The sequence below is a fragment of the Mercenaria mercenaria genome, chromosome 4, assembly GCF_021730395.1.
Source record: "Mercenaria mercenaria strain notata chromosome 4, MADL_Memer_1, whole genome shotgun sequence".
In the NCBI taxonomy this organism is placed as follows: Eukaryota; Metazoa; Mollusca; class Bivalvia; order Venerida; family Veneridae; genus Mercenaria; species Mercenaria mercenaria.
Genome location: NC_069364.1, coordinates 37,148,398 through 37,165,834, shown reverse-complemented (window position 1 = coordinate 37,165,834; position 17,437 = coordinate 37,148,398). Strand labels below are relative to the sequence as shown.

The following is a 17,437-nucleotide window of genomic DNA, read 5'->3' as shown; positions in this document are numbered from 1 at the left end:
GTAGGCTACTTGATATTTATAAATTTATACCTGTAACATATTATATACAGAAAATAAAGTTTAAACTTCCACTTAAATAAATGAAATCGGGCAAAGTTTTTAACTTACAACAGTCTAAAAGCAAGTTTAGCACTTGTAATAGACATATCCGGGTATCCAAAATTTTATATCCGGATATGGTTACACTTTTTCTAAAAGTCGTCGAATGTCCAGTTTAAACAATATTTTTGAAAAATATTATGATGCAAAGACAGTTTAACAGCATTTCACAGTATCTGACATTAAAGTGTACCCTGTCATTACATCTTAGTAAACTAATTTCAAAGAAATCTTCATGAAAAATCGGCAATTTCACAAAGCAGACGACAACTTACTTTCGATTTCAAAAACTTGTAGAACGATAAAATCAAAATATTTTCCTATTTAAATTTGTTTGTGATCGGTTTTTTTTTTTAATTACATATAAATGTCTGTTGTCCAGGGTTCAAGCTGGCCCAGAAAAATTGGGAGAAGTGATTTCTCCCTCCAGTGAAAATAGGGAGAAGTTTTTTCAGAACAGGGAGAAGTGAGGCTGCGGGTCAAAATAGTCATTAATTACACTGTATATCACCGTTTTGATGGTATGACAAAAAGGAATAACATTTCAAATCAATACATATTTTATTTACAAGTACAAAATGCCAAGCATCAAATACAAGCACACACAGTGGCCATGTTATTATAAATCAAATGATATAATGTTATTTGGCATCAAATACAAACATACATAGTGAGCATGTAAATCAAATGATATAATATTATTTGGTATCAAATGCAAACACACACACCGGTAGTTAGCATGTAAATCAAATGATGCATCAAATACAAACACACACAGTGAGCATGTAAATCAGATGATAAAATATTATTTGAACCGGCGTGAACAGGCACCAGGGCCGGTCATAATGACCGTCCTATACCGGTTATAGACCTTCAGAGTTTCACTTGCTATAAAGTTTACGAAGCTTTACACTCTGCCATTTACATACAGCCTTAGAGAAGTCAAATTGCTTCAATGCTGGTCCATCCTCAGAAATGCGCATCAAGTCAACCAAACACCTATTATTTAAGCGTGTCCTAAGCTTTGTTTTGATTCTGTTCTGCGTGGAAAATCCACGTTCACACTGAGCAGAGGACATAGGTAGAACAGCACAGCACTTAAGCAAAGAAACATATTTGGTAGTTCTCAGAATTTGTTTTCAAGGATGGCATACATTTCAATTAGAGATTTGTTACTGTAACTGCCTACATACACAAGTCTTTTGTACTGTCTGTATTCAGACATGCAGTCAACAACATTATGGCTGTCTGAGTGTGAAATTCTCAGCCACAATACGCAATTCCTTTTCACCGTAGCTTCCAATTGATGTTATTTTTGTAATGTTTGGGAAAAGCACTTCCAAACACTGCATTAATTCTTTCTGTTCAAATCTGTTTTCAAGGTTTTGCGTTATAGCATTCACATATTTTCTGGTAATAGAAGGCAAAGATTCCTTCTGCTGCTGATAATATCTCAGTTGTAACATCACGACTGTCTCTGACTCGTTGAAGCATCATCACTATCTGTTTCAAAACCATCAAACTCAATGTTACTTTTAATCCCTTCATTAACAGTTTTACTGACAGACTCTTCACTAGGGCGTCTGTACAAAACACTACCACTTTCTTCAACAGTGAACGTAAACAGTTTGTCAACAAAAACTCCTTCACACTCTAACAAGTCTTGCAAAGAATCACAAGTACTTGCAACCATTGGTGAAACTTTGCTAAAGTCCAAACTCTCAGACTGGAATAGTTTGAGACAATGTCTGGACTTAAGTTTCAGTTGTGTATAAAGGGGTATTTACGACTATATTACCGAAACGAAAGTACACTTTGACAGGTGGCGCGAAATGATAATGATTTCAGACTGGTTTGCAAACTGTTTTAACACTAAGGTTCAATGATTTTAATGCTAGTGGAGCAGTCTAAGATATCATGGTCTGCCCCGGGCACGATTACAGCAGGTAATTGTTTAATTGTTTGCTAATTATGTCAATGCCCCCTGGCGTGTATCACTCGATAAAAAGGGGGCAATAAAGCAGTGTATTATAATCACTGAGGCAAAAAAGGGAAGTTTGGCTAAAAAAAGAGAAATGAATGGTTGTAAAACGGACAGGGTGCCTGGCGGGGCAACAGGGCGGAACGAATTTCGGAACGGGCGATGCGCCCTGCTGTAAATAGCTAGCTGGAGCACTGAAATTACATGAAGATTGAAAAATACAGCCTGTATCCCATATACAGGTGTTTTTTTTTTATTTGACCTAGTGACCTAGTTTTTGACTCCAGATGATCAAGGCAATCATTCTGACGAAATGTTATGAATATCCAGTGTAAAATGTAACTGCTATTACGTACACAAGGTTTTTTTTTTAAAATTTGACTGGATGACCTAGTTTTTGACCCTACATGACCCATATTCGAACCTGACCCTAGATTTCATCCCGAAAAACATTCTGATTAAATTTCATGAAGATCCGGTGTAAAAGGCAGTCCCTATCGCATACGTTTTTCTTTGATATGACCTAGTGACCTAGTTTTTAATCCCAGATGATCCATATTTGAACTTGTCTTATACTGGCACGCGAGTAGTCCCCGGACAGCAGTAGTCACCGGACATGTTCCTGCAACGCTCTAATTTCGCGATTCGTCTACATATTTTTATGCCTAATCATACAGACGTTTGTTTTGGAGAAGTTTATCAAGTTTATTTTTTCACAGGTAATGATATGCATATAATAATCGTGGAAATCCTTCCGCATGGTTACTTGTTTACATTTTCACTGGCGGGGCTTCCGTTTTTTTTATTGCGCATGCACAAGAAAGGCCTGTCTGGAGGGGTTTAAAATTAAGGCTACATGTCTTTACTTCACGACTAGCAGACAATACATACACGTTCAACAAAAAAAAACTTATTTTCTTTGTGACAACAATACTAATATGCCAAAATATTTCATATTTTGTTCGATTAATCAGTTATTGCCCATGACTTAAGCATGATTATTCTATTTTTATTGTCGCAATTTTCCGTGTGGCTGGGACAAATAAATTTGACTCAAACGTTCGATCTTTTTACAGTTTTATAAAATATCATTTGTCTTTTTCATAATTCCAGCTCATATGGGCAGTTCCCAATAAATATATTCATGAAAAAATAGTGTCTGGGCATTACTATCGAGTTGTTAAAATTTGATTTTCTACAGACCCCTTTTCGGGCCTCGCTTATTCCCCGCGAACGTGACCTCATTTCACAGGAAAACCCCTAAACTTGTAATACCGGAGCTAAGGTATTTATATATGTTAATCGTTTTTATTTTTGATATTGTTTAAGCTTTTGAGGACGAAATATATGCGATTTCTGTCCGGGGACTACTTGCATGCCAGTATTTCACCAAGGCATTTATTCTGATCAAATCTCATAAAGATCAATTGAAAAATACAGCCTCTATCGCATACACAAGGTATTTCTATGATTTGACATAGTATCTGACCCCAGATGACCCATATTCAGAATTGACCTAGATTTCATCAAGGCAATCATTCTTACCAAATTTCATGAAGATAAATTGAAAAATACAGCCTCTATTGCATACACAAGCTAAATGTTGACGGACGACGGTCATCGAGCGATCACAGTAATTCACCTGAGCATTGCTTAGGTGAGCTAACAAACTCAGATTCACAAATTCACATGCTGAATAATATTCTTACATGGTTTCATGACTCTAGATTAAATATTTTTAAGGTATCTGCAACACAAACTTTTAAGCAATATTTGTATGCTTTTTACTAGAGCCCCAGCCTACGGAAATCCCAAACAGACCCCAGATGCTGAATAATATTCTTAATATGTTTCATGACCCTAGGTCAAATACGTTTTAAGATGTGTGTGACACAAACGTTTATGCCTATTTTTGAACAAGTCTATGGCCATAACTCTGGTTTGAGTGAAATCTATAACAAAACTCCAGGTGCACAATTTCTTTATCTATATAATACTCCTGCAATGTTTCATAAAATCCTAGGTCATATGCTTTTTGAGATACAAGAAACACAATCTTTCCTTCTTCTTAGATCTATTTTTGACAAAGCAAAGGGCCATAGCTCTTGTCTGACTGTGTGATATCCCAACTGAAACAGCAGTTGCACAACTTCACAAGCTGGATAACAATCCTGTGAGGTTTGATGACTCTAGGTAAGATAATTCTTGAGATATGCACATATTCAGGCAGATGGATGTAAGGACAGATGCACAGACAAAGGCAAGTCCATGTACACCCCACCCCATTTTTTGCACAATAAAAACCTATGTAACAACTGAACAAACCTTCATGTGTTTTGCAAATAATTTGGCACATTTACATTTGTCTCCCTTGAAGTCCTGTAACTGCCTGCAATAGAGATTTATATCTACATCATCTTCACTTCATATACTTCAGACCTAGATCATAGTCAATTATAATTTTGTCAAGAATTTAAAAGCAATAATGTTAGAAAATATCTTTCCTTTAAATGTACATCATCCTGGTTATTCCATTTCTGTGCTCGTAAAGCAATTGGTTTAAATGCTGACCTTAATCTTGGAAAGAGCAAATGCATATGACTCCTTTTTCCACTTTTTCTGATACAATTTTCTTAACAATAGCGCTGCAAAGTGGGGCAATACATGCTTGAAGTTCTAGAGGAGAAGGAAATAAACTATAAATTATTTAGAGGGGGTGTTGGTGGGGGATGAAATGAGTTGGTGGTTTTTATAGACTGCCTTTGATGGAATACTAAGGCACTAAAAATATACATGATTTTTTTTTCAGGTGGGTTGACTTGGGTGAGGACCAGTGAGAGGAGTTAATATATGTGTAGAGGAGCGGGGGGGGGGGGGGGGGGGGGGGCAAAGTAATGGGAATTGATAGTTTATAAGTTGTGCTCAAGACACAAAATTACAAATGACTGATTTGAAATTTGAACTCACTTTGGGACCTTGCCTTTGACCTATCAAACAAGTTCATATGCTCTGTGTATCACCTAAGCATGACCTATCTATATGCCTAGTATGAAGTTAATACCTTAAATGTTTTTTGTTATGCTCTGGACACAAAATGTGAAGAGGAAATTTGATGTTTGAGCTCCATATGTGACATTAACCATTGACCTAAAACATGGCTCATATGCTCTGCATGTCATCTCATGGCCACCTACCTATATTCCATGTTCAAAGCGAATACTTGAATGGTTATGAGTTATGCTCCAAACATGAAATATGCTGACAGACAGATGCACAGGACATCACATAAAATGTCCGTTTTTTCCAAAAGAGGCCTTTAAAAATGGCAAATAAATACATATATAAATAATGAATGAATAACCTGTTTAAGTCTACTGCTCTCAAAGCTGAGGCAGAAATAACCAACAACATCGGACTGCCTTCACCTTCACATGAGTCCTTCATCTTCTTCCATTTTGGTAACACAGAACGAAGATAAGCCACTACAAAGGCTGGTGTAGAATTTGGTGTGAAGAAGTTTTTCTCTTTAAAAATAGTGAACATTGTTTAGCTCAATTCAGGAAAAAAACAGCTGTTCTTAAGTTTTGCTGGCTTTGCCAAACAAGAGGACCATGATGGTCCTGAATCGCTCACCTCTTCCCACATGACCCAGTTTTGAGTATGATGTCGTTTTTTCTATTATTTGACATAGTGACCTAGCTTTTGAGCTCATGTGACCCAGTTTTGAACTTGACCTAGATATTATCAAGATAAAAATTCTGACCAATTTTCATGAAGATCCATTGAAAAATATGGTCTCTAGAGAGGTCACAAGGTTTTTCTATTATTTGACCTATTGACCTAGTTTTCGAAGGTAAATGACCCTGTTTTGAACTCTATCTAGATATCATCAAGGTAAACATTCTCACTAATTTTCATGAAGATCTCATGAAAAATATGGCCCCTAGAGAGGTCACAAGGTTTTTCTATTTTTATACCTACTGGCCTAGTTTTTGACCGCATGTGACCCAGTTTCGAAACAGACCTGGATATCATCAAGGTGAACATTCAGATCAATTTTCATGAAGATCCATTGAAAAATATGGCCTCTAGAGAGGTCAAAAGATTTTAATAATTTTAGACCTACTGACCTAGTTTTTGACCGCAGTTGACCCAGTTTCAAATCTGACCTAGATATCATCAAGATGAACATTCAGACCAACTTTCATACAGATCCCATGAAAAGTATGGCCTCTAGAGAGGTCACAAGGTTTTTTTATTATTTGCCCTACTGACCTAGTTTTTTAAGGCACGTGACCCAGTTTCAAACTTGACCTAGATATCATCAAGGTGAACATTCTGACTAATTTTTATGGAGATCCATTCACAAGTATGGCCTCTAGAGAGGTCACAAGGTTTTTCTATTTTTAGATCTACTGACCTAGTTTTTGACTGCACATGACCCTGTTTCGAACTTGACCTAGATATCATCAAGATGAACATTCAGACCAACTTTCACACAGATCCCATGAAAAATATGGCCTTTAGAGAGGTCACAAGGTTTTTCTATTATTTGACCTACTGACCTAGTTTTTGATGGCACGTGACCCACTTTCGAACTTGACCTAGATATCATCAAGATGAACATTCAGACCAACTTTCATACAGATCCCATGAAAAATATGGCCTCTAGAGAGGTCACAAGGTTTTTCTATTATTTGACCTACTGACCTAGTTTTTGACTGCATGTGACCCACTTTCGAACTTGACCTAGATATCATCAAGGTGAACATTCTGACCAATTTTCATGCAGATCTCAAGAAATATATGGCCTCTAGAGAGGTCACAACGTTTTTCTATTTTTAGACCTACTGACCTTGTTTTTGACCGCACGTGACCCAGTTTCGAACTTGACCTAGATATCATCAGGATGAACATTCAGACCAATTTTCATACATATCCCATGAAAAATATGGCCTCTAGAGAGGTCACAAGGTTTTTCTATTATTTGACCTACTGACCTAGATTTTGACCGCACATGACCCAGTTTCGCACTTGACCTAGATATCATCAAGGTGAACATTCTGACCAATTTTCATGAAGATCTTGTGAAATATATGGCCTCTAGAGAGGTCACAAGGTTTTTCTATTTTTAGACCTACTGACCTAGTTTTTGAAGGCACGCACGCACGCACACACGGACGACGGACACCACACGATCACAAAAGCTCACCTTGTCACTTTGTGACAGGTGAGCTAAAAAGCAGAGTTTGTAGGTAAATTTTCTGTTTTTAGATTAGAACTTCGAAGAAAATACATATCTTTTAAATTCCTCCTAAATGCAGGTCTTGAACTTTTAAAATAGATCTACTATTGTACATTTAGACAACATATTGGTAATCTAGGTTATTTAATATGAACAAAACAGAAAAAACATCATATTTGTTTCATAAAGATAATTCATAAAACTTATACATTTTGCAGAATCTTAAAACACTTAGTTACAGCTGGGAACTGTCTTTTAGAAAATATGATTGAATTTTTAAGCAATTTATAAACAAGAGCTGTCCGTAAGACAGCCAAGCTTGACTATTCGAAATATTGTCACAGAAGCAGGAAATTATTACCCAAAATGTTAAATATCAAAAGAGTTTTAAGTTCGAAAGGGGACATAATTTGACCAAAATAAATATCAGAGTTATAGGACTTGGTGCTATCAACTAGTTTTATAACCCCGAAGACACACGTGAAGTTTCAATTTGATATCTGTAGTAGTTTTGGAGATAGTTACTTGCATGTAAAACTTTAACCAGGATTTTCTAAGTCCAAAAGGGGGCATAATTTGGCCAAAATACATGTCAGAGTTATGGCACTTGTCCCAATGAGGTAGCTAATTGATCTAGAAAAAGAAAAAATAAGTTTCAAATCTATATGCCTTTTAGTAATAGCTGTATGTACTTGCACGCAAAACTAACCAGAATTTTCTAAGTCAAAAAGGGGGCATAATTTGGCCAAAATAAAGGTCAAAGTTATGGGACTTGGTGCTATCAACTAGTTTTATAACCCCGAAGACACATGTGAAGTTTCAATTCAATATCTGCATTAGTTTTGGAGATAGTAACTTGCATGTAAAACTTTAACCAGAATTTTCTAAGTCCAAAAGGGGACATAATTTGGCCAAAATACATGTCAGACTTATGAGACCTGACCCAGTGAGGTAGGTAATTGATCTAGAAAAAGAATAAATAAGTTTCAAATCTATATGCCTTTTAGTAATAGCTGTATGTACTTGCACGCAAAACTTTAACCAGAATTTTCTAAGTCCAAAAGGGGGCATAATTTGGCCTAAATGAAGGTCAGAGTTATGGGACTTGGTGCTATCAACTAGTTTTATAACCTCGAAGACACATGTGAAGTTTCAATTCAATATCTGCATTAGTTTTGGAGATAGTAACTTGCATGTAAAACTTTAACCAGAATTTTCTAAGTCCAAAAGGGGGCATAATTTGCTAAAAATACATGTTAGAGTTATGAAACTTGACCCAGTGTGGTTGGTAATTGACCTAGAAAAAGAATAAATAAGTTTCAAAGCTATATGCCTTTAAATGATAGCTGTATGTACTTGCATGCAAAAACTTAACCAAGGTGTGACACCGACGCTGACACCGACGCCAGTGTGAGTAGAATAGGTAGACTATTCTTTGAATAGTTGAGCTAAAAACTATTTGACTGAAATGTATGAAAACAATACCTATGTCAAGCTCTATTTCATCCCATTCCACAGGTGTCAATTTTCCACCAAAATGTTTTTTCAGAAAACTAACAAAGTCCTCGGGACTTCCAGGTTTATCGCCCTTTTCCTTCAACTCATCTGTAATCTTTTTCTGCAATTAGCAATTTTTTTTTACATATTCATCACTAGCTCTGTAGCCACTTCCCTAGGTTACTGTCAGTAAGTTACTTGCAAAGAAAATGCTTCAAGCAGATTCATGGCATCTCAAGCAGCTATGTCTAATCAAGTCATGTTGGTGGCAGACATATTTCATGTTATCTTTTAGGCATTTCAAACTGTGTGAAGAAATAACATTCTAAGGATGATGATTTTCTGTAAACAAGAGGGTCATGATGACCCTAAATCGCTCACCTGAGTAATATGAGCCACATGTTTCAAATAGCTAACTGACGCTAAAATATTAGAAAGTAGGTCAGTAGGTCACATCCATGGTAACTGAAAGTCAGTTTTAAGATCGGTATGCAAAACTGTACATGTAATCCAAATTTCAAGGCTGTATCTCAAAAAACAAGAAAGTAGGTCAGTAGGTCAAGGTTACAGTAAGGTGACATGTAATCTAGGAAATATGATCTGATAATTTTTTCCTATATAACTCATATAACAAGTAACCACCAGGGCGGGGCCTCTTTTCACCCCAGGGACATAATTTGAACAATCCTGTTAAAGGTCCACTAAGCAATGATACATACAAGTATCTAAGGCCTAGGCCTTGAACTGTCAGACAAGAAGATTTTAAATTTTTTCCCTATACAAGTCTGTGTTAAACTTGGGACCCCCGGGGCAGGGCCTCTTTTCACCTCAGGGGCACAATTTGAACAATCTTGATAGAGGACCATAAAATGATGTCACGTCCCAAATATCAAAGGCCTAGGTCTTGTAGTTTCAGACAAGAAGATTTTTAAAGTTTTTTCCTATATAAGACTATGTAAAACTTGAGGCCCCCCTGAGGCGGGGCCTTTTTTCCCCCCAGGGTAATAATTTGAACAATTTTGGTAGAGGACCACAAGGCAATGCTACATACCAAATATCAAAGGTCTAGGTCTTGTGGTTTTAGACAAGAAGATTTTTAAATTTTTTTCCTATGTAAGTCTATGTAAAACTTGTGACCCCCGGGGCGGGGCCTCTTTTCACCTCAGAGGCACAATTTCTTGATAGAGGACCATAAAATGATGTCACATGCCAAATATCAAGGCTTTATGTATTGCAGTTTTGGACAAGAAGATTTTTAAAGTTTTTCCTTTCAGTTGCCATGGCAACCAGAGTTCTGCATGGAATCAAATTCTTTGAACACTTTTGAAAGGGGACCACTCAAGGATCCTTCCTGTGAAGTTTGGTGAAATTCTGCACAGTGGTTTTCAAGAAGATTTTTTTAGAAAATGTTGACGGACAGACAACGCACAACACACACCGGACGACGGACATTGAGTGGTCACAAAAGCTCACCATGAGCCTTTGGCTCAGGTGAGCTAAAAAGGAATACAATGAAAGGAAAGAAAGTGGACAGTTATAAAATAAAATTATTTCCCAACATACATTTTAAAAGTAATATATATATATAAGACTACATAGTATGTAGTACATACCCTTTTCCTTTTTCTTTTCTTCTTCTGTGTAGTATCTTGTGACTGTTCTGGTAATGTACTTTCATGTTCCTCCTCAATGCTGACCTTCTCTCCATCTTCATCACTGCTACTCTCTTCTAAAAACATTGTTATAAGGTATCAAAAAGTTGAAAATACTAAATATGTGTATCACAGTCTCATCCAGTCATTCATGACAAGTGATTCAGGACTGTATACAACAGTCATTCATGACAAGTGATTCAGGACTGTATACAACAGCATTTAAATTGTACTATCTTTAAGTAGCTCTGGCATGCCATTCTCAGCCAGGGCTTATTACGTATCTGGCATGCTATTCTCAGCCAGGGCTTATTGGAGATCTGGCTTATTGGAACTCTGGCCAGAGATGGGGTCAATTACTTGGTAACTTAATGCATTACCATTACACTGATATTTACCCCATTACTATAACCACTACATTGATTTTGAAGATAATGCATTTCCATTACCATTATTATCATTATATATTAAACATTTTAAAGAATGTTTACAGTATACTAATCGATACTTTTATTCTGAAAGTTGTTACATGTTATGAGTGCACACAGTAAATAACTACTACTAAATGTACATTCTAAATGTATACTGATATACATATGTCAAATGTTTGATCTAAAATGTCTCAGTCGTCTTAATTACATTTGATCATCATCAAAGCCTCGAAGTTAAGTCACTAAGCCTGAATCTGTCTTGCCTGAAGATTTTCCCTGCAACAGAAAACAATCTTTCCACAGGAGCAGATGTTAGCTTGCTTTGCTAAACAAAGGGAACTAAAAGAGTTAGCATTCCAAAATTCTAAAGGGACTTTGTCAATGCTAACACATTCTTCAGTCAAATATCTAGGTGTGAATGATATACTTATCCATATAATGAAAATATAAGGTATAACATAATAACAGACTATTCTTGAGTTAATAGAACAATTATCCTGCGTTTTGTTAACCAAAAAAGTATGACATTTACAATATCACTCAGGCCTGTGATTAGCTAGATATTCCCAGTCCTGAAAATCCCAACTTAAAAGCCTAAAACTGTGATTTTTACCATAAACATATAGGGAAAATTAAGGTTTTTAAAGCCTGGAATCAGGACCAGGCCTGAAAAAATAAGAGACCTGCAACACACTGTGTTGAGTTGCCCCTGGCAGTACAGTTGCATAAGATTTAGAATTAACATGTTGAAATGTGACTTCCGACCCTTCAGACCTGCTTGTTCTACTATTCCAAATTCACAGGTTATATATCACTGTCCATAACAATAGGTATTGTACTTGTTCTATAGCACCTTATATTTTAACAATACTTTTCAAGACCTACATTGTGATCAGAGGGTAAATTTATTTATTAAAACATTTGTTTTAAAGACAATAAAAGCATGGATTTCCTCAATATATAGATAAGTAATGGCAAGTAATGGAAAACTAATTGACCATTACCCTCATTTTTTAAAAAATAATGCATCATTGCATTATCATTACATGTAATGGGAAAATAGCTCCATTACCCATTACATTCCATTACTGAAAAAATAATAATGCCCATTACCATTATCCATGGTTCATACAGACCTTCCTAAAAAGAATTCAAGTAGTTTTCAGGGAGTTTTCAAGTAGTTTTCCTCCATTTTCAAGGACTAAAATGGGCGCAATGTCACTGTTGCTGAGACATGAAATAACCAATTTAAATCCAATTTAGGACAAAATTAATCAATGTAACACAAGATTTTTACCTTCAACGCATTGCGGATAAATTACACAGTGTGAAAATTACTTGAAAGAGCATAAAACCCGTAAAGTACAGTACAGTACCGTACTATCACCGACTCCGTGGCAGGCCCTTATGGTGGTAACGGCCTGTTTTTTTCTGTCGTTTTTTAGTTTATTTTGGTCCGTTTATAATGTTTGTACGTTTTCACTTCGCACCCGACGAATTTAAAGACTATTTGCCATCTTTTGTACGTTTTTTCCTAAATTCCAGTAGTTTTCAAGTAGTTTCTGACTGTTGCAATATTCAAGTAGTTTTCAAGGAGTAGGCGTCAAATTCAAGGACTTTTCATGGCCTGTGCGAACCATGTTATCCATCACCCATTGTCACATACCTGGCTCTGGCATGCCATCCTCAGTCAGGGCTTATTGAAGCTCTGGCATGCCTTTCTCAGTCAGGGCTTATTGGAGCTCTGGCATGCCATTCTCAGTCTGGGTTTACTGGAGATCTGGCATGCCATTTTCAGCCAAGGCTTATTGGAGTTCTGGCATGCCATTCTCAGTCAGGGCTTATTGGAGCTCTGGCATTCCATTCTCAGTTTGGGCTTATCAGAGCTCTGGCATGCCATTTTCAGTCAGGGCTTATTGGAACTCTGGCATTCCATTCTCAGTTTGGGCTATCTGAGCTGTGGCATACCATTCTCAGTCAGGATGTATTTTAGCTCTAGCATGCCATTCTCAGTCAGGGCTTATTCAAGCTTTGGCATGCCATTCTCTTGGTCGTGGCTTATTGGATTATTATGATATGGTCATAAATGTGGCCTCTACAGTGTTAACTAGCTTTTCCTTTGATTTGACCTGGTGACCTAGTTTTTGATCCTACATGACCCAGATTCAAACTGGACCTTGAGACCATCAAGATTAACTCAATAAGATACAGTCATAAATATGGCCTCTACAGTGTTAACAAGTTTTTCCTTTGATTTGACCTGGTGACCTAGTTTTTGACCCCAGATGACCCAATATCAAACTCGTCCAAACTGTTATTGAAGATAACACTCTGACCAAGTTTCATTAAGATTGGGCCAAAATTATGGTCTTTCGAGTGAATACATGTGTCATAACTTTATCACGACGTCACAGTACATTTGGGGTTCTAACTGACCAATCAGACAGCTGCATTATTGAGTACCTGCTAGTTTCCACTTGGGTATAACGAAGTATATTTACAATGAACATATAGTGACTTTAGAAATAAATATCACACTATTTTAGAAATCAAATTAAGATTTTTCACTGCACATGCCCCAGATGATGCTACAAACAACAAAACTTTGAAGTTTCACTGAAATTTTATATCGATTTAATACCTTTATTTTAGTTAAAAGTTTGAGATTTTACACAGGGAGTCTATGATAAAGTCCGAGTAAAATGCAAGCATTACCCAAGTGAAATTAGTATCATTCCCCAATGTTTTGGACATGTTAAAGTTATGACATTCATAATTTTAACATGTTCAAAACATTGCGGAATTTGGGAGCGTGAGAACGTGAGAGAGATATTGCCCATAGAAGAGAAATAACGCAGTATTTTCTAGCCCGATTGACTATGTTTTATAAGATCATGTATAGTTTAGTTGCGGTACCAGTTCCATCTTACTTAGAAATGCCTGTGAGAATGTCGCGGCATATGCATGAACTCTCCTTCCGTCAAGTCCATACTGAAGCAAATTATTTCAAATACTCCTTCTTCCCTTATACTATCATGTTGTGGAACCACCTGCCTTCTTAAACGATGTCTTGACCCCTCGGTCCTCTTACCGCCCCTGAACTCACAAAGCGGATGTTTTTAACCCCTTTTAACTTGTGAATATTTCATCTTACTTAACACTTTCATACTTTTATCTTTGGAAGTGTCTAGGGGTACGGATCCGTACCTCTAGAATCTGATTCTAGAGGTACGGATCCGTACCTCTAGACAATCCTGTTAGGGGTTTTCTAGGGGTACGGACCTCCTTTTTCTAGAGATTTAGGGTTATATATATCTTAAATTTTGTTGAAAATGAAATAAAAAAAAGACTTAACCAGTGTTCACTTAAAACTTGGATCTAAATGGTTTACAGATACCAGCGTTCACCCGATTGTTTACTTTCTATTTCAAAACCAAAATAACCGAGGAACTCCAAATGAATAAAATTGTTCCGTGCCGATCAGTTTGTTGTAAAATAAACTGTTGATAACATATAAGTGAGTGCATGTAACCCTTAAATGATTTCTATTTGAAATTCAGAAGAAAAAAATAAATTAAGCATAATAATATGCACCTATTTATTTTGTTATTTAACAAGATATAATGATAATCGGCACGGAACTGATTGTTTAATAATCAATTAACCGACATTAAGTAAAGAAAACTGTTTGTGAAAACGTCCCTTGTATCTCGTAACGGCTACCAAATGTGTGGAAAACATAAATACCCTAAGGGTTAATTATCATTAAAAATAGTTTTTTCCCCAACATATTTAACATTATTTTGTTTAATCTTTGTATTTTTTTCCGCCAGTTCGAATCGTCATGATTTATTTGGTGTTCCTCGGTTTTTTACGTTTCGAAAGAAAATGTAACAAATCGGGTGAACGGTGTTGTCTGTAAACCATTTAAGTTTAAGGTGAATTATGATGAAGTCTTATTTGTTATTTCATTTTCAACAAAATTTGAAATGTAAATGACCCTTAATCTCTAGAAAATCGGAGGTCCGTACCCCTAGAAAACCCCTTACAGGCTTGTCTAGAGGTACGGATCCGTACCTCTAGAATCAGATTCTAGAGGTACGGATCCGTACCCCTAGACACTTCCTTTATCTTTTTTCTGACTTTCTCACTATCTTCATTTTTGAAGGGCTCCTTGCTTTCACTGCTTTTAAACCAACTTTTATCTGGTTGTAACGCGCAACCAGGCTATTATACCCGTGAGGGGAGTCCAGCCGTATTATACGGTATATGAAGACAGATAGATTGATAGGATCGCGTCAAATAAATTTAGTTGGATTATTCGAACCTCACATGCGGGTGAATACTGAATAGTTTCGTTGCAACGATTAGAAAAATATATAATATCTGATTTCCCCGGTCTGCGCTCTACCTTATTCCATATAAGTGTTTCATCAACAAACGGTAAAAAAACTTAATAAAATTCACCTTTCCACCAGTCGTCACCTAAATCATCCGCCATGCTGGATATGATAATACGGATTTTCGTAATTTAAACAAAATAAGTATAGAAAATAAAAATAAAAAAGATTATCGAAGGAATAAAATTAAATTTTGATTTTTATGCCTTCAAACAACATCGTTTTTCATTTGTGTTGGAAAAAATATTGTTTTAAACGTTTCGCTGAATGCGTCAATGTGGCTTCGGAGCTCGGAGCTATCTTCCGTTGATGTCAAACCCGTCACGGAGACGTAAACCAGAGAGATTCGAGCCAAACAGGGCTTAGTCTTAGATTAGAATGGAGGCTAAACCAATTGTTACATGTATGTCATTTACTAGAGGCCTAGATCCTGGCAGCGGGCATAAACAATCATGTCATCATACTGTAGAGTCTAGCCATAATCTGATAATTTTTGGTGCTAATAATTTTCACGGTCAACAGGTGATGCCTGGAAAGTCTTGCTGATTATTTTGGAAGTATCTATTGGCATGACCGTTGTGCTGATTATTTTTCTTATTTGCAGGATGGTCGTGCTGATTTTAATAGTAGGGTAAATCCATAGAAACTCGGACAAAATTCGAATGAACAAACATGACAGATTGCTTTACTTTACTAAATGGCGATAGCTTCCTTTGGATTACCTCCGTTTACTTATAACAGCATTAGTTTCCCATTTTGTATCCAGTTGCACGGTAATGTCTGCAGCATTCCGAAAAATACGAAGAAAATGTACCTTCGGGTGAAACGGCATGACTCGGACAGTGTAGCTGAAACTCGGACATGCTGTAGTAGAAACTCGGACATGTATTTTTTAGTTGTCAAAACTCGGACATAACACAATTTTTTTTTAAAATGAACAACTGTAAGCGCATGGTTAGGCCTATCATGAAATAATTTGACTTTATATGTAATTGTCTTGGGGTACGGATCCGTACCTCTAGATTCTGATTCTAGAACTACGGATCCGTACCCCTTGACAATCCTGTTAGGTGTTTTCTAGGGGTAAATACCTTCTTTTTCCAGATGTTCTGTGTCATTTACATCTTAAATTTTGTTGCAAATAAACAATCAAATAAGATTCAACCAATATTAAACCAAAACTTGAATCTAAATTGTTCATGGATACTGGAACAACTGATACGTATTAGACCTTCCTGATAGATACCAGAATTCTAGGATTGTCTAGCTTTGCTGGTGGAGGAAGACTCCAAGAAACCCCCCCGTGCATTATTTCATCACGAGCGGGCACCTGGGCATTCTCGCATACCAGAGGTCTGCCGTGGTTCGGGATTTTGACGAACATCTGATGGATGAGAATGGCACCTGGGTAGAACCACCGACTTTTCGTAAGCTAGCTGGATGGCTTCCTCACATGGAGAATTCAACGCTTGGCAAGACATATAATTAACGCTAATAAAATAACTAATAAACTAACTTAGCTAATAAGCGCTAATTAATGAAACTGAAACTGGTTTATTTGCTTAAACGCCTATTTCTACATTTAAAACATATTCAATGGCGTTGTACAATACAAGTTGAAATAAAATATTAAATATAAAATATTTTAAGTAAGATTAATTAAAATGAATTAAAATAGCAATTATTAATTTAAAGTTAATGATAATACTATATATTTTAAAATATTACTAACATATATAATTATCACAGACAAACATTAAATTTCTATGACTGTCACTAGCATCACTGTTTTAAAACTCAGTCAAAACTTAGAATAATGCAAAGTAGTCTCTGAAGAAATGCGTTTTCAACTTTTTCTTAAAGCAGTCAATTGAAGAACTTTGTCTGATGTTCAGCGGTAAATTGTTCCACAACTTTGGCCCTATAGTACTAAAGCTTCTATCACTAAAAGTTTTTCGCTTGTTGAAAGGGATGGTGTAACAGCCAGCTGATGACTCCGAGGATCTGAGGGAGCGCTGGGGTATTTTCGGTGTTAAGACTTCAATCAAATATGCAGGCGCATTTCCAACATGGCAACTGAACATGTACGTCAAGATCTTAAAGTTTATTCTGGCTTTGATCGGCAGCCAGTG

At 36.4% G+C, this 17,437-nt stretch overlaps 2 protein-coding genes across 3 annotated transcripts in view; one reads left to right on the top strand and one right to left on the bottom strand.

Moving 5' to 3' along the window:
• LOC123551461 (protein CMSS1-like) overlaps positions 1-15,522 on the bottom strand; it is a 31,843-nt gene extending 16,321 nt beyond the window's left edge. The window contains exons 1-5 of the mRNA XM_045340415.2: positions 15,373-15,522; positions 10,436-10,551; positions 8,811-8,943; positions 5,442-5,604; positions 4,406-4,469 (exon numbers count right to left, since the gene is read on the bottom strand). Coding sequence (XP_045196350.2) covers positions 4,406-4,469; positions 5,442-5,604; positions 8,811-8,943; positions 10,436-10,551; positions 15,373-15,406 — 510 coding nt within the window. The 5' untranslated portion in view covers positions 15,407-15,522. The remainder of the gene's footprint in view (positions 1-4,405; positions 4,470-5,441; positions 5,605-8,810; positions 8,944-10,435; positions 10,552-15,372) is intronic.
• Positions 15,523-15,598: 76 nt separating this feature from the next.
• The window catches only part of LOC123552811 (trafficking protein particle complex subunit 10-like), a 126,111-nt gene continuing 124,272 nt past the window's right edge, over positions 15,599-17,437 (top strand). For both annotated transcript variants that reach the window (XM_053540927.1, XM_053540926.1), the window contains exon 1: positions 15,599-15,708. In XM_053540927.1, the coding sequence (XP_053396902.1) occupies positions 15,684-15,708 (25 nt within the window). In that variant the 5' untranslated portion in view covers positions 15,599-15,683. The remainder of the gene's footprint in view (positions 15,709-17,437) is intronic.